This window comes from Tupaia chinensis, unplaced genomic scaffold (genome assembly GCF_000334495.1).
Source record: "Tupaia chinensis unplaced genomic scaffold, TupChi_1.0 Scaffold000146_1, whole genome shotgun sequence".
NCBI classification, from domain to species: Eukaryota; Metazoa; Chordata; class Mammalia; order Scandentia; family Tupaiidae; genus Tupaia; species Tupaia belangeri.
This window is the reverse complement of record NW_006159616.1, coordinates 7,896,435-7,921,646: the sequence shown is the minus strand read 5'-3', so window position 1 is coordinate 7,921,646 and position 25,212 is coordinate 7,896,435. Positions and strand designations below refer to the sequence as shown.

The window sequence follows — 25,212 nt, the reverse complement described above, 5'->3', positions numbered from 1 at the left end:
ACCACGGCAGCTTGGGAAACACACCACCCGCCTGGGTTTTCATGTGCATGCCCAAAATCCTCACAGGAGGGAGAAATAGAGAAGGGATTGTGCGTGACCATTCCCCATGGTGGGGTAGTTCCCCACTTTTTTTTTATTTGTCCTTTCTGGTGAATGCACAGTGTTAAAAAATGACTTGAGTAGTCGGGAACCAGCAGTTAGTGTAATGGCTATGTCTCTGGACTCCCACGTAGTCGACGATGGTTCGCGTCCCGGACCCAGTGGCTTAAAACTCACGCCGGGCGCGTGTGCGTGCGTGCCCAAGATCCCGAGAGGACAATGGAGGAGAAGGGATTGCGGCGTGACCATCCCCCCTGGGGGGTGATTTCTCGCTTTCTGTCTCTATGTCTCTCTCTCTCTGTCTGGCGAGCGCACACGCCCTATAGCGAACCGCCCCCCCCCCCAAAAAAAAAAGACTTGAGTAGTAAGATTTGTTTGTATTCTAGATACAAGGTTTGTTTTTTTGTTGTTAAATACGTTAGAAGGTTTTTTTGGTGTGTATTTCTTTTTTTCTTTTTCTTTTTTTTTTTTTTGGAGAGGCTTTTTGCTTTAGGGTGCGTGCGCTCGCCAGATAGACAGACATAGAGACAGAAAGTGAGAAATCACCCCCCAGGGGGGATGGTCACGCCGCAGTCCCTTCTCCTCCATTCTCCTCTCGGGATCTTGGGCACACACGCACACGCGCCCGGTGTGTGTTTTAAGCCACCGGGTCCGGGATGCAAACCGCGGTTGACTACTTGGGAGTCCAGCGACACAGCCATTCCGCTAACTGCTGGTTCCCTGGTGTGTGTTTCTATGGAAAGAATTATTTCAGTTTCTTTCAGTTTTCCTCTGAGTTAAAAGTTTTTTTTTAAATCAGTTAATTTAAGTAAATTTGTTACTGTCTATTAGTTACTATCCTCTTGTTACTATCTAGTGTTAAAATCCATTCCAGTTTCCTAATGAGACTGGATTTTAAGATTGTTTTCTTTGTAAGAATCGGTTAATGAAATCATAGTAGGAGACAAAAAAAAGCTCTACTTTCTGATAATATCACCTTTTCAGGGAAAGTGTAAAATTATGATTGTGGATTGTCAGCAAATAAAAGTTCTATATTTAAAAGTGCTTATGCCTCCCTTTCTGAAATGTCAAAATACTAGTGTATACAATACAATTAGTAATTCCTAATAAAATTTGGAGTTTTCATAAATATTTTTAGTGTTTAAAATTTTTATTTCTTACATATTTGCTTTAAAATATAAAAGATGTCTTGAAAGTTTCTTTACAGACATACTGCACATTTTTGGGGAATAAAAATGGGAATATATGATCTAGCATAAGATTTTCTAAGATTTATTAAATTATATGAAAAGCAATTTTAATTTTAACTAACATAAAATTTAACAATTTTCTTTTAACTGCTTAAAAAAGGAAAATTAAGTAACAAAAGATTACATTTAAATATTAGACTTAGCAAATAGATACACAAATTATTCGTTTTCTTTTCCTTTTTTTGGAGAGGTTTTTGCTATAGGGCGCGTGTGCTCTCCAGACAGAGAGAGAGAGAGACAGAAAGTGAGAAATCACCCCCCAGGGGAGATGGCCACACTACAATCCCTTCTAGTCCATTCTCCTCGTGCCTGGCATGAGTTTAAGCCACCGGGTCCAGGACTCGAACCGCGGTCAACTACATGGGAGTCCAGCAACATAGCCATTACGCTAACTGCTGGTCCCTTGTATTTTTTAAAATACGAGTGTCACACAAAATCAAACCTGTAAAAATAGCTGTGTATAGTCATAGTTTTTATTTTAATAAGAAAAAAAATTTTTTTTTGAGAGAGATTTTTGCTATAGGGCATGTGTGTTCACCAGAGAGATGAGTCAGAGAGGGAGAAATCATACTGCAGGAGGGATGACCACACCACAATCCCTTCTCCTCTTGGGATCACACATACACGTGCCCTGTGTGAGTTTTAAGCCACTGGGTCCAGGACTCGAACCATGGTTGGCTACATGAGAGTCTAGCAATGTAACCATTACATAATCTGCTGATCCTTTAATACAAGTTTATTTTCTTTTCCTTTTTTTAAAAAAGAATTATATTGTTTAACTTTATTTATTTTAATTTGAGAGAGGGACAGAGTAAGAGAGAGAAAGAAGGAAAGTGAGAAAGTAAGCCTCCAGGTCTGGAACTCGAACCACAGTCGGCTCTGTGGGAGTCCAGTGCCCTTAACCCCTATGCCACCTGCCAGCCCCCTTTAATACAAGTTTCTTAAGACTTTGCAGTTGCTGGGACCAGCAGATGGTGTAATGGCTATGTTGCTGGACTCCCATGTAGTCGACTGTGGTTCAGGTCTAGACTTAAACTCATGCCAGGTGCATGTGCGTGCGTGCCCGAGATCCCCAGAGGAGAATGGAGAAGGAATTGCAGTGTGTCCATCCCTCTGGGGAGTGCTTTCTTGTTTTCTGCCCCTCTGTCTCTCCCTCTCTGTCTTTCAGCAAATATCTCTCCCCCCCAAAAAAAAATACTTTGAAATTACGTTGACTCTATCTTCTGTTTAATAATCTTTTTTTTTTTTTTTTGAAGAGGTTTTCACTATAGGGAGCGTGCGCTCGCCAGACAGAGAGAGACAGAGAGACGGAAAGTGAGAAATCACCCCCCAGGGGGTATGGCCACACCGCAATCCCATCTCCTCCATTCTCCTCTCGGGATCCTGGGTACGCACACCCACGTGCCCGGCATGAGTTCTAAGCCACCGGGTCCAGGACACGAACCGCGGTCGACTACGTGGGAGTCCAGCGACATAGCCATTACGCTAACTGCTGGTTCCCAGTTTAATAATCTTTTTAAAGGGATGTCCCCAAGGCCTGGAGATTATCTTGCATGGCTGACTGTACAGTTTGAGTCCTGGCCCCAGTGGCTTGAAAAACACACTGAAAGTATGTGTGTGCATGTCATATCCCAACAAAATGGAGGAATGGAGAAGGGATTGTGATGGGACCATACACCTTTGTGGGGGTTCTTTCTTCCACTCTCTCTTTCTGTCTCTGGGAAGTGAACATGCCCTCTGGATAAACAACAACAATAACTAACTTTTTTTAGAGTGTAAAAAGTTCTGAAAATTTTTGAGAGATTCATTTCAACTATGTGTTGTAGAAAATACAAGAATAGTTGAGTGAATTTTGTATTTAAGAGATGGGAATAATAATAAGATGGTGTGGTATAAATATTTGCCTCAGAGATAAAAATGTGTGAAAGAGAACTAATTTAGAAGTTAACTTTGCAGCTTCTCTGCTATATATGCATAATGTAAATTATCTAAAAACATTTTTAAAGCTTATTTGGAAAATTATTGACATGTAACAATAACATTGACTTTATTTTTTTTCAGATATGGCCGAGTGGAAAGTGTCAAAATTCTCCCCAAGAGGGGATCTGAAGGAGGAGTGGCTGCCTTTGTGGATTTTGTGGACATCAAAAGTGCACAGAAAGCTCACAACTCTGTCAACAAAATGGGTGATAGAGACCTACGCACGGATTATAATGAACCAGGCACCATTCCGAGTGCTGCTCGGGGATTGGATGATACAGTTTCCATAGCATCTCGTAGTAGAGAGGTTTCTGGGTTCAGAGGAGGTGGTGGAGGGCCTGCTTATGGCCCCCCACCATCACTTCATGCACGAGAAGGACGTTATGAGCGGAGACTTGATGGGTAAGTTCCAAGGTTTCTGTAGGCAGGTATTTTGTATTTGATATGGTGAGAAACAGAAACTCATATTTAGGGGCCCCAGAAGGATTTAAAGTTTTGGGCATACTCAATGTTTCCTATTTTGGGTTGGAAACGGAAGTGATTTCTATCCCAGTGGCTGGTATCTTATGGAATCGTAGAGGATATTTCCTGCAGCTGATTGGATATCAACTCCTGAGCTGTGAAAGTGGTGGAAGATTTCCTATGGCAGCATCATTTTTGGAGTTACCTGTCTTCTAGAATTAATTATTCCTTCTTTGGATAATGTTAATGTTCCTTGGATATATCCTGTCTACCTGATGGAGTTATTTGCCTGCAGCTGTTGTGGTCATACTGTGGAATATTTCCGGAGTAGTAGAGCCTCCATACAGATTCTGTTAGAAGTTGGTATCTGCTTCTCCATTTTGTACTACATAAAGTGTACAAACGAATTGGATTGGCACAGAAAATTCTAGCAGACCGTAAAGATCGACCACTTGGATTCTACAAACAATACTTTAGCATGGAAATGTGTACTTGGATGAAGAAGAAAGAAGATAATGCTTGATTTTTCCATTTCGGATCTTACACAACTTCTGTCATTGGAATTATACTCCTGATGGAATGGGGGAATTGAGGTGATGGATGTTCCGAAATCCTGGAATATAGCCATTCTTTTCTAATTGCTGGAATGTATGGGATGTCACGCTGTCCAGACTCCATTAGCCCAGGGGAAAAGGATTACTATCTCCTTTACTAAGCACGTTCCTGTCCAGTTGAAAGTACTTTAGCTTTGAACACATGGTGGTGATCAGTTGTGGATACAGCAATCAAGATACCTGATTGACTGGGCTGGATGGCTATAAATGTGAACTATTGGCGAGCAATTGTGCCTTCCTCTTTTGTTGGAATTGTAGAGGATATTTTCTCTTCTGCCAGCTGCCTGTTTCTTACTTAGGGCTGGACATTTTTATGAATGTGGATCAATATATAATTGTCTACTATCTCAAGAAAGAAGTCTGGGGGTTTGATTGAGAGTTACAGTTTGTCTGGGACTACTTGCTTCCAGTGGAATTATTTTGTCTGGTCACTAAGATTTTTTTTTTTCCCTTGTGGTTCATCTAAGTATCATTTGACACCCTTGCCCATTAAGAAGGTGGATTACCCCCATAAGAGGGGCCAAAATTGGGGAAGTTATGTTCACAATTCTCTCCCTAGATTTAATTGGGATTATAGGTCGTGTTTCCACACTTGGAAAAGGTTGGTATGTCCTGACCTGTGTATATTAGCCCCTCTCCTAACCCAAATCAAATTCTCTCTTTTCCCCCACTAACTCTAGAAGTATTTAGTACTAATAGATGAATCAAAGAATAGCCATTAGATTTCAGCTCTGCTAGCTCTTGTGCCTGCATTCTGTATCTTCCTAATGGTTAAGAACTTTGCATATTTATAAAATATCAGCTGTAGCAGTAATTCTCCTAGAACTTTTGCCTATTGCTTCTTTTATGTCATTAATAATGGCTTTTACTGATTAACATTTGATAGGGTGCTAAACAAATTGTTTGTGAAATTTTCTCTTAAGTCTAAAAAAACTATCATGTGTTAGACATTGAAATATTTAAATTTCATAATAGCACATACAAATGGAGAAATTCATTTAATACATTTAAGTAGTGAAGACGTTACTGAGGTTTTTTTTTTCCATGCAGTTGCTTTTCATAATAGCAGAAAAAAAGCAAAGGTAGAGGTAGCATAGGAAGGTGGGGTTGCTACTAAGTGAAATGATGAGTGAAAAGTAAAATGTTAGATTTGGAGAGATTTGAAATCTAGGTATGTATTAGAGATATAATATTAGTTATTAGAAGATTTTGTCAGGTATCCTTCATTGGAGAGAATCTAATTCTTTATTTTTTGTAATTCTTTTATCCCTTTCTATACAAGCTAGATCTAAAGATGATGTTGAAAAGAAACTCAAGTGAAATGGTCTTTCAGGAAATCAGGAACTAAGTTCTAACTCCCTATAAAAGTAAAAAATGTCTTCGTAGGATTTGAATTAGCTTTTAATGTTAACACAGAATTGTATATTTATAATATTACATACAGTACTTTTTTGTACTCTTAGGTTGACAAATGGTTTACATACTACTGAAATATTTTTTAAAGTTAAAGGCATTGAGTAAGGCACTTAGAGTGTTTTACAGTTCCCATCATTGCCTAATTTCATTACAGGCAACTTAACTATAGCTAAAAGCTAAGAGATCATAGTGTCTCCTAGAACCCTTATGTATATACATTAAAAAATGGAATTGTACAATACACATTTTAAAATTTTGTTGAATTTGACAGCAGAAGTAGATAAAATTTTATTCTTAGCTAAATTTATATAGGATAACGTGGTAGCCCAGTATTTTGATAGCCTAAGTGGTTTGCTTTTTCTTTAGTGATTCCATTTTTATTAAAATCTAAGTGTTTGGACATAGCAATTTAGGTAGTCTAGTAATTTTTTTATAATTACCAAAGTAGTCAGAAGTTAATGAGGAAAAGTTGCACTCGCACATTTTTTCTGGACTCTTGACAGTCCTTCCTGTGGGACGTGCACTGCAGCAGGGCTTTCATGTCTTGTGTTAAATAAAATGGAATGTGGAGATGTGGCTTGAAATAAATTTGCAAGTTAATAAAAATTTGGTGTATGTTAATCAGATGAAAGTGTAAAAACTTTCATGTTAAAGATGATTGTCTCTTCTTATTCCATTAAACTTAAATTGAAAAGGTCATATATGTACATTTCTGTATACAAGTTTGAAAATTTCTAATAAAATGAACAACTGACCTGCAGAACACTAATCATGAAAGCCCAATATACAGTTAAAACTATGATTGCTCAGTTGTGAAAATAATTGTTGGAGTCAAGTAAAATATGCTTGTTAATGTTTGCTTACTAAGTAAGTTAATGCTGTTTAGAAAATGACCTCTTGTGAAGACAAAGAGAATGCTAAAGTGAATGTTTGCATGACTTGCTTTTAGTTTTGCTTGCTCCTTTCTGATTGAATATTTTTTCCCCCTCCTAAATGCAGGGCTTCAGATAACAGGGAGCGTGCTTATGAACATAGTGCCTATGGACACCATGAACGGGGGACGGGAGGATTTGATCGGACAAGACATTACGATCAGGATTACTATAGAGATCCTCGAGAGCGGACTTTACAGCATGGGCTCTATTATACTTCTCGGAGTCGAAGTCCAAACCGCTTTGATGCTCATGACCCCCGATACGAACCTAGGGCTCGGGAGCAGTTTACACTGCCCAGTGTGGTACACAGGGATATCTACAGGGATGATATTACCCGGGAGGTACGAGGCAGAAGGCCAGAGCGGAATTACCAGCACAGCAGGAGTCGGTCACCACATTCATCCCAGTCTAGAAATCAGTCTCCTCAGAGACTGGCTAGCCAAGCGTCTAGACCCACACGATCCCCTAGTGGCAGCGGCTCTAGAAGTAGATCCTCCAGTAGTGATTCAATCAGCAGCAGCAGCAGTACCAGCAGTGACAGGTAGGTTAACAGCCTTTTGTCATAACTGATGAGTTGTGCAATATATTCTTACAGATTCTTGGTGATTTATGGTCATCATGTTTAGCATAGTAATATTTTTTAAAAATAGTAATGTTGGATCATATATATACAATGAGTAAAGAAACTTTGATAAGCATGTGGCCATTGAATTAACTATTCTGACAAGTTCCTGAAACTAAGTGTTGATTTGCAAGTACTGTTTTATCTTTCATATGCTCAATATTAAAATTAGATTGCTAAAAAGGAAGAGGTGGCTAGCTATATGAGGCAAATCTTGTGACACTGAAAATGTGATATCTCTTTAAAGGTTCTAATTTCTTGGATGTATACTAATTTCTCTTATTTTGTTTGACCATTTGTGAAAGCTGTTGGGTTAAATATGTATTGGTGAAGTATATATTGTTGATAGCATTGATTAAGTGAATGTCAAGGTGTTAGCCAGTTATTAAACTCGAGTAAAAAGCTTTTTTAAACTATGTAGATTGTGGGACCAGCAGATGGCATAATGACTATGTCGCAGGACTCCCATGTAGTCGACCACGGTTTGACGCCAGGCATGTGCGTGTGCGTGCGTGCGTGGCCAAGATCCCGAGAGGAGAATGGCGGAGAAGGGATTGTGGTGTGGCCATCCCCACTGGGGGGGTGATTTCTCACTTTCTGTCTCTCTGTCTTTCTGAGGAGCACATGCTCCCTATGGCAAAAACCTCTCAAAAAAAAGTAAATTGTAACGTTACATTTCCTTTGGGCTAAACAAATTAATTTCATTAGTTATGAAATTTTTTAGATGAAAATAATAAATTAAAGATATTCTTTAGCAAGGAGATCTAGTTTAGAAGTTAGATACATAGGTTTTGTGAAATCACAGGTCTAGGTAGATGAGAGATTACTTTTAGTACTCTTGGACAGGTTTACATATGCCCTCTAAGCCTTAGCTTCCACATCTTTTATACAAACCTTACCTTATAAAGTTATTGCGAGGATTAAAATGAGCACTGCATGGGAAGTAATACCAGTACATTGATGCCTTGACAACTAGTGCACGTTCAGTAAATACTACCCTTAATGATTGCTAGCTCGTTATCACTGTTTCACGTACTGCTGGTCTTCAGACATTTCCTGTTCATAGTTATTGTTATCCCAGATGTCCTAGTCTTTTTGTTTGTTTGTTTGTTTCTTATTCTTTTTTTTTTTTTTTAATTTCCAGAAGGGGACCGGCAGGTGGCATGGCGGTTGGGGTGCTGGACTCTTACGTGACCAACTGCGATTCGAGTCCAAGACCTGGTGGCTTTCTTTCTCCTTTCCTTCTCTGTCTCTCTCTGGCCAAATTAAATAATAATAGTAAATAAAATAATTCTTAAATAAAAAATTTCAGAGAATGTGTATGCATGCCAGAGAGAGAGAGAATCACCCAAAGGGTGTATGTAGTTGCACCACAGTTCCTTCTTTATTTCTCTGTTCTGTCAGACTTCTGGGCATAAACCTACGCATGCTGAATGTATTCCTTATGCTGCTGGGGCTAGGATTCGAACAGCAGTCAGCCATATGGGATCTGGCTCCCTTTACCGCAGGGCCTGATAACCTCATTTTAAATTTAGATACTGCAGCTGCCAGCAAGTGGCGTGGTGGTTAAGGCACTGAACTCCCACATGGTTGACTGCGGTTTATGTCCCGGACCTGGTGGCTTGAAACTCAAGTTGGACACAGAATCTTGAGAGGAGAAGGAATTGTGATGTGGCCGTCCCCCTGGGAGGCTGTTTCTCACTTTCTCTGTTTCTCCAGCAAACACATGCGCCCTATAGTAAAAATTTCTCCAAAAAAAAAAAAAAAAATCCAAAATTGGGACCAGCAGTTGGCGTAATGGCTGTGTCGCTGGACTCACACGTGGTCGACAGCGGTTCGTGTCCTGGACCCGGTGGCTTAAAACTAATGCCAGGCGCGTGTGCGTGCATGCCCAAGATCCCGAGAGGAGAATGGAGGAGAAGGGATTGTGGCGTGGTCATCCCCCCTGGGAGGTGATTTCTCGCTTTCTGTCTCTCTGTCTCTCTCTGTCTGTCAGTGAGCGCACACGACCTATAGCAAAAACCTCTCCCCCCCCAAAAAAATATCCAAAATTAGGTGTGGCATATTTAAAATTTATAGGATACAAAGTCTTTGACCTGATTAAAAGGCCCAGATTATTTTTCTTTTCATATTGCCTAGAGTTATTTTAAGAAAAACTAGTTATGTATTGTGTTTTTCAAAGCCCATTGACTCTGTTGAGAGAAAAACAGGTACCCTCGACAGGATCCTGTCACACAGTGCTTCCTCCACTACACCTGCCCCCAGCCAGCCAGGATCACGAGTGCGTGCACTTGTCTTGGTCTGCGTGGTGTCTGAACCATGGTCTTCTGAGTGGCTCTAGCATTGCAGAGTGACACCCTGCTGCCTCTACCTCAGATTCTTTGTAGGCCTCCTACGTTTTCTTCCCTCCTCCTTTGTTTTTGCAAATTGCTTAGAGGGCATATGTGCTTACTAAAGAGAGGAAGAGGAAGAAAGCACCGCCCCATTGGGTATAGTCATGCTCTAACCCCTTTTCCATTTTTCTAGCCTTCTGCGATTTTAGACACTCATGTGGCCGAGCTCACATGAGCCGAGTGTTTTTTCAAGCTGCCAGGGCCAGAAATTCGAACTACAGTCAACCGTGGAATCTGGCTCCCTTAATTTAATCACTAGATTACAGGCTCACCCCTAAATTTTCTTATTTAAAATAATAATTAAAACATTTTGTACATTTGTCTATGTAGATATAATTCAAACATTCTGAAAGATGTAGTGTGTTAAATTGAAACAAGTAGTTAGGGAACTCAGGAAAGTTAGGTTCTGGCTCCAGTGTTGCAACTCTGTGATAAATGAAGCCATTAACTTCTCTCAATTTCATTTAGTATAATGTCTAGGTCAATAATTGATGAAATTCATTTGAACCCATAAACCAATTATAAAACCTTACTGTGCTACACTTTCTCCTGCATAAAATTGCTTAAAACACTTAAGTTTTAATCACTTTCCTACTGTATTAAAGGGATGCCACTGTGTTCCATTGGGTCAAAACTTTTTTTTTTTTAAACTGGAGAGTGTATGTAAGCACATTACTGGGGGGTGGGGGAAGAGAGAGAGAGCGAGCGAGTGAAACACATGCTGGGTGCATATGTATACATCCAGAGAGAAGGGAGGAGAAAGGATTATGAAGTGGCCATTCCCCCTAGGGTTGCTTTCTCACTTTCTCTGGCAAGCGCATGCATCCTATAGCCCCCACCCCCCTAAATAAAGGCAACCTTTTGAGGTGATGTCGAAATTAGAGGAGAAAGACTACAGAGCCTACAGGGTGGCATTATACTTTGCTAGGGTTACAGTTGTTTGTGTTAGGAGGTTAATCTGATGATTTTGATGAAGCTAATCCCTGTTCGCATAATTTTTTTAAAAAAACAGCGTTAGGGCCAGCAAGCGAGATGGAGGTTAAGACAGCTGGATCCCACATGGCCAACTTCATTGTTCGAGTCCTGGACCTGGTCACTTGAAAATCACGCCAGGTGTATGCGTCTACATGCTCAAACTCCTGGGAGAACAGAGAAGGGATTGTGTTGTGGCCATCTCTGCTGGAGGGTGATTTCGCATTTTTCCTCTCAGTGTTTCTCCAGCCAGTGCATGGACCCCATAGCAAAACTTAAAGGAAACAAAAAGCTCTGTATTTTGGAGTATTTACAGCCAGAAAGATAACTGCTAGAAGGGCAGGATACACTTTAAAAATTTACCTGGAAATTAAATTACAATTTAAAAGTTGGTGTGTGGTCTTGCTATGTTGTCACAGTGGTAGGGCACTGCTGCTCAATACCAGATAGCCATATGGGAAGGTGCGAAGTTCAGATCCCAGGTAGACTTGAACATACCAGAGTCTTGCTGTTTCCCTCTTTCCTACCTGTGTTTTTGTAGATTTTTCCTTTTGTTAAAATGTTTTATTTTCTGAGAGTTTATAGTATGTTTATTTATGTTAAGGTTTTTCATAAAATTGTGCTTTTTTATTTTTTGAGAGATTTTTGCTGTAAGGCGTGTGTGCTTACTAGAGAGACAAAAAGGGAGAAATCACCCTGGGGGGTATGACTATGCTTCAGTCTCTTTTTCATTCGCTTGGGATTTTGGAAATGCATGTACACACATCCTGTGTGAGTTTCAAGCAGCTGGGTCTGGGACTCGAACAGTTGTCAACTATGTGGGCAAAGACGTTACCATTATGCCTTCTGCTAGTCCTCATGTAGTTTTAGTTTTTAGAGCTAAGAGATTTCAGCTTTCTATTTTCAGATTGCCTCTAATTGGTTACTTGAACCTCATTTGTTCATTAGCTTATTGATTCCTTCTCCTTTCACTGATGAGATAATGTTATAGAATGACAGCTTTTGCATCTACACTTAAACAGAACAGTGAGAGACTAGAAAAAGAATTCTTTTGACACATGAAGAAATCTGAGAGGTAGCATTTGACTGGGCTCTGAAGGACTGTTGTGGATAGAAGGAACAACCTGAAGCGATATAAGTAGGTGGGAAATGTTTGAGAATAGCAAATATTTATTTATTTATTTATTTTAAGAATTATTTTATTCATTCATTCATTCATTTTATTTGACCAGAGAGAGATACACAGAGAGAAAGAGAAAAGTAAGAAAGCGAACCACCAGGTCTAGGATTTGAACCATGGTCAGCCATGTGGGAGTGTCCAGCACCTTAACTACCACACCTCCTGCCGGTCCCAGAGAATAGCAAATATTTATAATGATTTAATCAGGCTGATGATTTTGAGTTTTATTCTTATGCAGGATGAGCTACTGAAGGATTTTAGAAGGGAGAGAGATCTTGTTGAGATCTGTGCTTTAGAAAAACAGCTGGTGACAGAATACGAAAGGTAGAGATTCTAGCTAGGGGTCTATTTCAGTGCCCCGTTGGAGGTTAACTTGAACTGTAATAGTGCCTACTGTGGGGCGTGTGGGAGAAGCATTATATTAAGAATCAAATAATGCTGATTTATGAAGAACAATAAACTTTTTGTTGATAGGACTGAATGATGGGCCTTTCAGTTCTATCTTGTAAGAACAAGATCAGGTGATCTTGATGCACACTAGATCCTAGTACATTATCTTTCTCAGGGTGTATGTTCACTTAAAATTGTTGAAAATACCATGCATACAACTTACTTAACACAAAGGATGATGCAAAATTGTACATAGCTAAGATATTTGGTCATTAAATTGTTAGTGAAGCCAGTATACAGAAATAAATCCCTGGGTTTGGCTACCTTTTATCAGATGTCCTTTCTTCTACAATGATACGGAGTTCAAAGTGTAGTCTTTTGAGATATTACATAAGTACAGAATGTTCATTTTCTTTTTGGGAGAAAGAAGTTTTTGTGTAATCTTTAAATGTTATCATCATGAATCTATGAGTTTCTCAAAAGACCTTTAGAGATGCTTAAATGAACACTTAAAAAAAGAACAATTGTGGGACTGGTCTTAGAGCTTCGTGGTGGAGGGAGCTGGATTCCACATGACCATGTGCTGATCATGTCCCAGCCCCAGTGGCTCATAGAACACGCCAGGCGCATGTGCATGTGTACCTGGGGTTCTGATGGGATTGAGAGGCGGAAGAGAGGAGATTGTGTTGTGAATACGTCTTCACTGTAACATGCTTTCTCCCTCTCCCTGGCTCTCTCTGGCAGGCATATATGCCCTCTGGCAATGAAAAAAAGTTAAGTTAAAAAAAAATAATGGAGCTGGTGAATGATGTGATTGAGGTGCTGGACTCCCATGTGGCCAACCATAGTTCAAGTCCTGGACCTGGTGGCTTCCTTTCTCACTCCCCCCTTTAAAAAAAATAATTATTTACTTAATTTTATTTATTCATTCATTTATTTTAATTTGACCAGAGAAAGACACACACACACACACACACCACACATACACACACGCGCACACACACACAGAGCGTGTGCGTGCGAGCGCAAGTCACTTGGTCTGAGACTCAAACTGTGGTCAGCCATATGGGAGTGTCCATCACCTTAACCACCATGCCACCTGCTGGCTCCTCCCTCTCTTTTTTCTCTTTACATTAAGAAATAATAATAAATAAAATTAAATAATTCTTTAAAAAATATAGCTCTTGTATGGTGGAGGACTTACAGCATGGTTTTACCTATGGAAAGAAGTTTTTTTATCTCCATGACTGGGAAATTAATCACTCCCCTATCCTCCTTAATTGTTACAGCTTTGGCGAACAGTTTCCTTAGCAGTGCATTTCAAATGAGTAAACCTGGGATTAACAGCAGTCTAGATGTGTAGTCCTTATAAATAACACACCTACTGTTTCTTTAAAACTATTCACAGTATTTGACTGGCATAAACTCTCCCATGTGTTGCTATAGGTCTTTTTCTCTCCCAGTCATAACCATTTAGTGAATCACTTCTGCTTGTAATAGAACGTTTATTTGTTAATTAAAAAAAATTTTTTTTGGAGAGGGTGCATGTGCATGCCAGAAAGAGAGAGACAGAGAGATGGAAAGTGAGAAATCACCCCCCAGGCCACGCTGCAATCCTTTCTCCTCCATTCTCCTCTCGGGATCTTGGGCACACACGCACATGTGCCCGGCATGAGTTTAAGTCACTGTGTCTGGGACTCGAACCGCAATCGACTACAAGGGAGTCTAGCAACATAGCCATTACTCCAACTGCTGTCCTCAATTTAAAAATTTTAAGTTTTGCTTTAGGGCAAGTGAGCTTGACACAGAGAGAGAGAGAAAGTGAGAAATCACCCCGAGGGGGATGGTCCTCCCACAGTCCCCTCTCCTCCCACAGTCCCCTCTCCTCCACTCTCCTCTTGAGATCCTTGGAACCCACTCACACCTGGCTTGATTCCCAAGCCACCGGGTCTGAGACTTGAACTGTACACTTGGCTGTGTCATGTCCAATGTTTTAATTTGCACACCACCTGCTGGCCCTTTAATAGACTATTATAAATGCATAAATTCCACAAAAATATGTCTTGTTTGAAGTTGAATGTATTTTACTTTCGTAGTTCCTACCTATTATTGTTTTTTTTTTTTCCATTAGGTTATAATAATTTTCTTTACTATACAATAAAAGAATTGACATATTTGTTGAGGTTGAATTATTTGGTAAACTTTCATAATATTTTAAATTTTGACTGAGCTTTATTTCCCAGTTGATTATAGTCAAAGAGGTTAGACTGATTTTGGGAGTCCTTTAACTCCAATGGAAAAAAATTACATCTTTTCCTAAATGATAACTGAAATTAAACATTGTATTAAAATAGGCAACAAAATGGACCAGCAGTTGGCATAATGGCTATGTTGCTGGACTGTCATGTAGTCGACCGTGATTCAAGTCTCGGACCTGATGGCTTAAACTCATGCTGGGCACATGTGCACATGTGCCCAAGATCCCCAGAGGAGAATGGAGGAGAAGGGATTGTGGTGTGGTCATCCCCCCTGGGGGGGTGATTTCTCACTTTCTGTTTCTCTCTGTCTTTCTAGTGCCCTATAGCAAAAAATCTCTACCCCCCCAAAATAAAGGCAACAAACCATAATGAGTTACTTTGTTATATATCTACAGATGTATGAATATTTTATAGTTACAGATACTATAGTTGTTAGTATAGGCTTGTATTTATCATTACTTTAAAGTTACAATGGTTATTAAACCCAATGTTAAGTCTGTTACTTAAAACAATAAACTTTTTGTTGATAGGACTGAATGATGGGCCTTTCAGTTCTATCTTGTAAGAACAAGATCAGGTGATCTTGATGCACACTAGATCCTAGTACATTATCTTTCTCAGGGTGTATGTTCACTTAAAATTGTTGAAAATACCATGCATACAACTTACTTAACACAAAGGATGATGCAAAATTGTACATAGCTAAGATATTTGGTCATTAAATTGTTAGTGAAGCCAGTATACAGAAATAAATCCCTGGGTTTGGCTACCTTTTATCAGATGTCCTTTCTTCTACAATGATACGGAGTTCAAAGTGTAGTCTTTTGAGATATTACATAAGTACAGAATGTTCATTTTCTTTTTGGGAGAAAGAAGTTTTTGTGTAATCTTTAAATGTTATCATCATGAATCTATGAGTTTCTCAAAAGACCTTTAGAGATGCTTAAATGAACACTTAAAAAAAGAACAATTGTGGGACTGGTCTTAGAGCTTCGTGGTGGAGGGAGCTGGATTCCACATGACCATGTGCTGATCATGTCCCAGCCCCAGTGGCTCATAGAACACGCCAGGCGCATGTGCATGTGTACCTGGGGTTCTGATGGGATTGAGAGGCGGAAGAGAGGAGATTGTGTTGTGAATACGTCTTCACTGTAACATGCTTTCTCCCTCTCCCTGGCTCTCTCTGGCAGGCATATATGCCCTCTGGCAATGAAAAAAAGTTAAGTTAAAAAAAAATAATGGAGCTGGTGAATGATGTGATTGAGGTGCTGGACTCCCATGTGGCCAACCATAGTTCAAGTCCTGGACCTGGTGGCTTCCTTTCTCACTCCCCCCTTTAAAAAAAATAATTATTTACTTAATTTTATTTATTCATTCATTTATTTTAATTTGACCAGAGAAAGACACACACACACACACACACCACACATACACACACGCGCACACACACACAGAGCGTGTGCGTGCGAGCGCAAGTCACTTGGTCTGAGACTCAAACTGTGGTCAGCCATATGGGAGTGTCCATCACCTTAACCACCATGCCACCTGCTGGCTCCTCCCTCTCTTTTTTCTCTTTACATTAAGAAATAATAATAAATAAAATTAAATAATTCTTTAAAAAATATAGCTCTTGTATGGTGGAGGACTTACAGCATGGTTTTACCTATGGAAAGAAGTTTTTTTATCTCCATGACTGGGAAATTAATCACTCCCCTATCCTCCTTAATTGTTACAGCTTTGGCGAACAGTTTCCTTAGCAGTGCATTTCAAATGAGTAAACCTGGGATTAACAGCAGTCTAGATGTGTAGTCCTTATAAATAACACACCTACTGTTTCTTTAAAACTATTCACAGTATTTGACTGGCATAAACTCTCCCATGTGTTGCTATAGGTCTTTTTCTCTCCCAGTCATAACCATTTAGTGAATCACTTCTGCTTGTAATAGAACGTTTATTTGTTAATTAAAAAAAATTTTTTTTGGAGAGGGTGCATGTGCATGCCAGAAAGAGAGAGACAGAGAGATGGAAAGTGAGAAATCACCCCCCAGGCCACGCTGCAATCCTTTCTCCTCCATTCTCCTCTCGGGATCTTGGGCACACACGCACATGTGCCCGGCATGAGTTTAAGTCACTGTGTCTGGGACTCGAACCGCAATCGACTACAAGGGAGTCTAGCAACATAGCCATTACTCCAACTGCTGTCCTCAATTTAAAAATTTTAAGTTTTGCTTTAGGGCAAGTGAGCTTGACACAGAGAGAGAGAGAAAGTGAGAAATCACCCCGAGGGGGATGGTCCTCCCACAGTCCCCTCTCCTCCCACAGTCCCCTCTCCTCCACTCTCCTCTTGAGATCCTTGGAACCCACTCACACCTGGCTTGATTCCCAAGCCACCGGGTCTGAGACTTGAACTGTACACTTGGCTGTGTCATGTCCAATGTTTTAATTTGCACACCACCTGCTGGCCCTTTAATAGACTATTATAAATGCATAAATTCCACAAAAATATGTCTTGTTTGAAGTTGAATGTATTTTACTTTCGTAGTTCCTACCTATTATTGTTTTTTTTTTTTCCATTAGGTTATAATAATTTTCTTTACTATACAATAAAAGAATTGACATATTTGTTGAGGTTGAATTATTTGGTAAACTTTCATAATATTTTAAATTTTGACTGAGCTTTATTTCCCAGTTGATTATAGTCAAAGAGGTTAGACTGATTTTGGGAGTCCTTTAACTCCAATGGAAAAAAATTACATCTTTTCCTAAATGATAACTGAAATTAAACATTGTATTAAAATAGGCAACAAAATGGACCAGCAGTTGGCATAATGGCTATGTTGCTGGACTGTCATGTAGTCGACCGTGATTCAAGTCTCGGACCTGATGGCTTAAACTCATGCTGGGCACATGTGCACATGTGCCCAAGATCCCCAGAGGAGAATGGAGGAGAAGGGATTGTGGTGTGGTCATCCCCCCTGGGGGGGTGATTTCTCACTTTCTGTTTCTCTCTGTCTTTCTAGTGCCCTATAGCAAAAAATCTCTACCCCCCCAAAATAAAGGCAACAAACCATAATGAGTTACTTTGTTATATATCTACAGATGTATGAATATTTTATAGTTACAGATACTATAGTTGTTAGTATAGGCTTGTATTTATCATTACTTTAAAGTTACAATGGTTATTAAACCCAATGTTAAGTCTGTTACTTAATGTTAATAAAGGCCATTAACATTACTACAAAAATTTAAAGGATTTTTTTTTGAGAGATTTTTGCTATAGGGCGTGTGCGCTCGCCAGACAGAGAGAGACATAGAGACAGAAAGCGAGAAATCCCCCCCCAGGAGGGATGGTCACGCCGCAATCACTTCTCCTCCATTCTCCTCTCGGGATCTTGGGTACGCACGCACACGCACCCGGCGTGAGTTTTAAGCCACTGGGTCCGGGACGTGAACCACGGTCGACTACGTGGGAATCCAGTGACATAGCCATTACGCTAACTGCTGGTTCCCAAATTTAAAGATTTTTTTTTAATTTTTTTTTTGAGAGTTTTTTTTTGTTATAGGGCGCGTGCGCTCGCCAGACAGAGAGAGACATAGAGACAGAAAGCAAGAAATCACCCCCTGGGGGGATGGTCACTCCGCAATCCCTTCTCCTCCATTCTCCTCTCGGGATCTTGGGCACGCACGCATACGTGCCCGGCGTGAGTTTTAAGCCACCGGGTCCGGAACACGAACCGCGGTCAACTACGTGGGAGTCTAGCGACATAGCCATTACGCTAACTGCTGGTTCCCAATTTAAAGGTTTTAATAACTCAGTATTATTTATTTCCTTTTTATTGCTATTTATTTTACTTTACACATTTAAAAAGATTATTCTGGGACCATCCAGTGGCATGGTGGTTAGAGTGGTTGGATCTCACACGGCCTACTGTGCTGTTTGAGTCCTTGGCCCCGGGGCTCGAGAAAACATGTCAGGTGCTAGCGCACATTGTGTCCAAAAATCCCGAGAGGAGAGGAGTGGAGAAGGGATTGAAGTGTGGGCATGCCCCTTGGGGGGTGAATTAAAAATTATTCTGAAAAGTTGTCCATAGACTTTACCAGTTTGCCAAAAAACGGGCGCCAAGTACCTTTAGAACGGCAATTAGCACTCGATTCTACGTGCTGGGTTTACTGAATGAGTGGTGGAGAATGGATGAAAAGATCATGGAAAGGAACTGAGACTGGGATAATCCAAAACCTTTTATTTTTGTTTAACTCACTTTTCCCCTAACAAATTACTTCCCTAAATTTCTTTTTAGGCTAAAGTTAACCTGAGTTTATATTCAGAGCTCCGTTTAATAAACAATACCTTTTTTTGTGGGAATGTATGAGAATAAGGTAGCTCAGCATCAGATTTGTTCTGGAACTCTAAGAATATAGTCAATTTGAACTAAACACTGACTGTGTGAATCCAAAACAGAAATTCTATGTGTCCAGTTAAGCTTTACATGTAATAAATTATTCTGAGGCTGGCCTCCATAGCGCAGTGGGTGGGTGCTGTACATTGGGAGCTGGGTCGTACATGCTGGGCCTATTGCAGTTTGAATCCTGGCCTTGGGTTTGTGAAACATGCTAGATGTGTGTGTATATTCAGGCCCAGGATCCTGATGGAATGGAACAATGGGGGAGAAATGATTGCGATATGACCTCACCCTGTTGGGGCCAGTTCATTCGGTGTTTAGTCTCTGTCTCTCATGCCCACGTGTACAGTGCCCTCCGGTAACAAGAAAAATTAGGGATCAGCCAGTGGTGTGATGGTTAAGGCAGCTGGATCCCACATGGCTGACTGCATGGTTGGAGTCCCAAACCCAGCAGCTCAAAAAACATGCTGGATGCATGTGCTTACATGGAAGAAATCCCCATAGGAGGGAAAAGTGGAGAAGGAATTGCAGCATGACCAGGCCCCTTGGTGGGGGGTAGTATTTTCTCACTTTCCCTCTCTCTCTCTCTGTCTCCTCCAGCAAGCACTTGTGCCCTCTAGCAAATTAAGAAAAATAAAAAAGAAAGAAAGAAAAGTTCATCTGGGTATTAAGCTAGGCATATTTTTCTAGCTTCACCAAAGGTAACCCTGTTTTTTGTTTTCTTAAAATTATTTTTTGTCGGGAACCAGCAGTTAGCGTAATGGCTATGTCGCTGGACTCTCACATAGTCGACAGTGGTTCGCGTCCCGGACCCGGTGGCTTAGAACTCACGCCGGGCGCGTGTGCGTGCGTGCCCAAGATCCCGAGAGGAGAATGGAGGAGAAGGGATTGCAGCGTGACCATCCCCCCTGGGGGGTGATTTCTCGCTTTCTGTCTCTATGTCTCTGTCTGTCTGGCTGTCTGGCGAGCGCTCACGCCCTATAGCAAAAACCTCTCAAAAAAAAAAAAGATTATTTTTTGTCTTCTGGTCAGTCTTTTCCTCTGAACCAGTTGCTTTTTCTTTTTCTTTTCTTTTTTTTTAATGATTATTTATTTGATTTTATTTATTCATTCATTTATTTTAATTTGACCAGAGAGAGACACAGAGTGAGAGAGAGAGGGGGAAAGGGAGAAAAGAAGCTGCCAGGTCCGGGACTCGAACTGTGGTCGGCCATGTGGGAGTGTCCAGCACCTTAACCACCATGCCACCTGCTGGTCCCACCAGTTGCTTTTTCTAAAGGAGAGTAACTCAGATATTCTTTCTAATTTTAAAAGTAAAGATTTAGATGTTAGTAATTCTTTAAAAGTTATTATTTAATTTTATTATTTTAAATTTGATATAGAGCACATGTGCTCATCAGAGAGAGATTTTATTTTATTTTTTAAAATATTATTTTATTTAACTTTATTATTTTCCAGTTTAATCAGAGACAAAGAGAGATAGGGGAAATGAGAAAGCAAGCCACCAGGTTCAGGACTCGAACTGCGGTTGGCCATGTGGGAGTTCAGCGCCTTTAACATCATGCCCCTGCTGGTCCACTAATATTTTTAATTTAATTAATTTATGTATTTTTAAAAAATTTGACTAGAGAGAGAGAAAGAGAAAGCAAGCCTTCAGGTCTGGGGCTTGAACCACGGTCAACAGTGGGGGAGTCCAGCACCCTTAACCACCATGCTACCAGTTGGCTTCAAATTCCTTTTTAAAAATTAAAAAATATTTATTGGGACCAGCAGATGGCATAATGGTTGTGTCTCTGGACTCCTCCATAGTTGACCGTGGTTGAGTCCCAGACCCAGTGGCTTGAAACTCATTTGGCCCCTGTGTTTGTGTGCCCCCAGATCCTGAGAGGATAATGGAGGAGATGAGATTACAGCATGGCCATCCCCCCCTTGGGGGTGATTTCTCACTTTCTGTCTATAGCTCCCTGTCTCTCTGGGGAGTACATATGCCCTATAGCAAAAATCTCTCTCAGAAAAAATCTATTATCCATTAATTATTGTTCATTTTTTCCTTTAAAGTTTGCTATAGGGCATGTGCGCTCATCACAGAGAGAGAGGATGTAAGAAAGCAAGTCACCAGGTCTGGGACTCGAACCACAGACAGTCATGTGGGAGTCCAGTGCCTTAACCACCACACCATCTGCTGGCCCCAATGTTATTAATTCTTAAAATGAATTAGTAAGTAATAAACAAAGAGAACTAAATAAAAATAACTGTCATGGGTTCTGACATCTCATTTCTCCATTTTCTGTGTCTCTCAGTAAGCCACATTGCCTTAATCATGCTTAGATACCTTTAAAAGGAATTGGAATTTTGGGGCCGGCAGGTGGCGTGGTGTTTAAAGATGCTGGACTTCTATCTGGCCAACCATGGTTCAAGTCCTGGACCTAGTGGGTTCCTTTCTCACTATAAAGTTAAAATAATTCTTTATAACAAAATTTCGCTTTAAGAAAAGAAATTGGAATTTCTTTTTTGTTCATTAAATTTGCTACAGGGTGCATGTGAGAAATTATCCCTCAGGAGGGATGGTCACATAGCAGTCCCCTCTCCTCCATTATACTCATGGGATTTGGGGCACATATGTACATGGGCCCAGTGTGATTTTCAAGGTGCCAGGTCCAGAACTTGAACCATGTAGTTGGCCATGTGGGATCCATCTGCCTTTACTACCACACCACAGGCTGACTTGAAGGAGAAGTTTTATTCAAATAACTTTCTGTCTTTTAATGAAGTAGTCCATAGTTCATTTATTTAAATTAGGAGAGATTATTTTCTTCTCAATTTAAGTAGAAAAAATTTCAAAATTGCTCTCATTTCGTAGTCTTGTGAATGGATATGAATGAGGTTGGAAAGGTGAGAGACATCATTAGGAATGGTCTTACTGTATGTTTCAAAGTGACAGTGTCCCTTCCGTTTCTCTGTCTCTCTTTTATAGTGTAACTGGAAGAGGGAATGCTCATTTTATTACAGCTCGCCATGATACAGTTCACGTGTAAGAAACTGCCAGATAATGGCAACAGTCGTAATACGTATACGAAATCAAAGCTGGTTGCTTGGGTGCCCTGTGGCCTGGTGATTAAGGGAGCTGGATCCCACATGGCTGACTGTGCTGTGCAAGTCCCTACCCCAGCGGCCTGAAAAACACACTGGATGTGTGTGTGCCTATGTGCTCCAAATCCTGAGAGGATGGAGACATGGAGGAGAAGGGATTGTGGTGACCACGCCATGTTGAGGGTTGGGTTCTCTCTCACCTGCTTTGTCTCTCTGGCAAGTGTTCACACTCTGGCTATTAAAAGAGTAAGAAGCTATTTTCTTAAGTTAGTAAAGGAAATGGCAATTAATGACTTTTTTTTTTAGTGACTTGGTGCAATGTTAAATCATACACATTTGTCTGAATTTTTATCAAAGATGATCATAAGTATAATAAGTATATAAATAATTTTTGGAATCATTTGGAGATAAAATTTTATTTCCACTGTGATTGTCTATTTGCAGCTGTATTTTGTGTGGACAAAATAGCTTATATTCATTGTTTTTTTTTAACAGAAGAAAGTTACTATTACTAAAAATACTATCTTTAGGGACTAGCAGTTGGCGGAATGGCTATGTTGCAGGACTCCCATGTAGTTGACTGCGGTTAGAGTCCCAGACCCAGTGGTTTAAACTCACGCCAGGTGTGTGTGTGTGCCCAAGATCCCGAGAGGAGAATGGAGGAGAAGGGATCGCGTTGGGGGAGTGATTTCTCGCTTTCTGTCTCTTTGTCTGTCTTTCTGGCGAGTGTACACGCCCTATAGCAAAAACCTCTAAAAAATTATCTTTAAATCTCAGGGAGAAAAATGATATAACTAAAATTAAACCTTATTTACGATGTTAGTGACTGGAAATCATGTTTTTTTTTCCTCCTTTGACTGTTCTGTTTGTAGTTAATATAGGATTTAAGTGAAAGTAGAAATTGAGTTGGTTTTATTACACAATATCAACCTTTCTCTCTTTAAATTTGACAGGGAGCACATGTGCTTGCTGGAGAGAGAGAAAGGAGGAAAATGAGAAAGCACCCCCTCGCCCACATAGGGCAGTGTCTTCTCTGTCTCCTTCCTTTTGGAATTTTGAGTATGCATGTGCATGCACCCAGCATGTTTTTCACGCTGCTGGGTCTGGGACTCACCATGCACTTGACTGTGTGGGACAGGGCTGTTTTAACCACCGTGATACGCTGGCCCCAACTTTTCTTTCTTTGCTGTTCTGACTGTACATGTCAGTTTGAGATGAATCACTTATTGAAATGGAATTTTTTGTTCTTCGTATAATGAGAAGGTAACTGTGCTAAGAGACCATTGAAATCAAATTATTACCAACTAAAGAAAGAAAATTACACTAACATGAAAATCAATGATTTAGGTGTATTTTGCTTTTCTTGGAAAAATGAGAAACTGTGTGTTTTGGGGAACATTCAGAGGATTTTCAAGGAGGAACAGTAAAGGTTTTGTGAAACTGTTTATTTTAGAGGCCAGAATGAAGGATAATAGATGTTCTTAGGAGAGATTAAAAAAATATATATATATGTATATATTTTGAGAGGTTTTTGCTATAGAGCGTGTGCACTTGCCAGAAAGAGAGAGACAAGAGAGGCAGAAAGTGAGAAATTACCCCCCCCCCCCCGGACGCCCCCATACCCCCCCCCCGGGATGCCCACATTGCAGTCCCTTCTCTTCCATTCTCCTCTCAGAATTTTTTATCTCATGGCCCTCATTTTCATTTTTTAGAAAGATTATTTATTTATTTAATTCCATCTGATGTTGTTATTTTTTTTTTTTAATTTTACCAGAGAGAGAGAGAAAGGGAAAGTTAGAAAGCAAGCCGCCAGGTCTGGGACTCGAACCACCGTCTGCCATGTGGAAATCCAGTGCCCTTAACCACCATGCCACCTGCTGTCTGTCCCTCCCCCTTTTTTTCATTTAAAATGAAAATATTTACTTGCTTGATTATAATCTTTTTTTTTTGGAGAGATTTTCACTGTAGGGCGCGTGCGCTCGCCAGACAGACAGAGAGAGACATAGAGACAGAAAGCGAGAAATCACCCCCCAGGGGGGATGGTCACGCCGCAATCCCTTCTCCTCCATTCTCCTCTCGGGATCTTGGGCACGCACGCACACGCGCCCGGCGTGAGTTTTAAGCCACCGGGTCCGGGACACGAACCGCGGTCGACTACGTGGGAGTCCAGCGACATAGCCATTACGCTAACTGCTGGTTCCCCTTGATTATAATCTTGATATAGGGAGTGTGCACTCATCAGAAAGAGAAAGTGAGAAAGTTAAAAATTACCTCCTGGGGAATGGCCACTCTGCAGTCCTTTCTCCACCAGTTTCCTCTTGGAGTTTTGGGTATGGATGAAAGCACCTGTGCCCAGCAAGATTTTCAGGCCACCAGCTCTGTCGTCTGAGACTCAGACTTGAAGTCTGCCATGTGGGATTCAGTGCCTAAACTTCATGCCACCAGCTGGCCCTCCTTCTTATTTTACTGATAAGTAAAATACTATGTATTGCATCGCCAAAAGCTGATTTGTTTTTGACTTTCATAGCCATGCTTTGACATTTATTATTTTGCTTCTCTGTGTTATTTTTACCTTTTATTAGATGGCTGAAATTATCTGAGCATTCAAAAGGGACATGAAACTTGCTGAAAATGAGTTTTAGGATTAAAATGTATTCATTGCTCTGGACCTTTGCAACTTAAATTTCTGTCTTGAAGTTTGCAACAATTACTTGTGATAGGGCCTAGTAAAAGTCACCTAGAGATTTTACTGACTAAATGATAAAGTATGATTAAATATTTTCTCTCCTTGACATACTATCTAAATTCTTGATAAAGTTACTTGGTGGGGGCAGGTGGTTAAAGATGCTAGACTCCCCCACGTGGCTGACTGTGGTTTGAGTCTCAGACTTGGCAACTTGCTTTCTCTCCCTCTCCCTGATCAAATTTTTAAAAATTAATAAGTAAAGTTACATAAAATAATTGTTTTTTGAAAAGTTCAGTATGTTGTCTGAAAAAAGAGAAAAAGTTACTTAGTGAGGGTTTGGTGGGAAAAGGACAGCAGGTATACTAGTATGCTTGTAACCCGTGAGAAACATGAGGCCTTGCCTTATTTGTGAGTGGATATCTCAGATACCTACTATTTTCAAAAGAGTAAGCATTCACTCATTTC

General features: G+C 40.3%; 1 protein-coding gene across 1 annotated transcript in view; it reads left to right on the top strand.

Moving 5' to 3' along the window:
* Positions 1-3,410: 3,410 nt before the first annotated feature.
* Positions 3,411-25,212, top strand: part of SPEN (spen family transcriptional repressor) — a gene marked incomplete at its 5' end in the record, with an annotated part of 95,329 nt that continues 73,527 nt past the window's right edge. Inside the window, 2 exon segments of the mRNA XM_014586557.2 lie at positions 3,411-3,731; positions 6,821-7,297. Coding sequence (XP_014442043.1) covers positions 3,411-3,731; positions 6,821-7,297 — 798 coding nt within the window.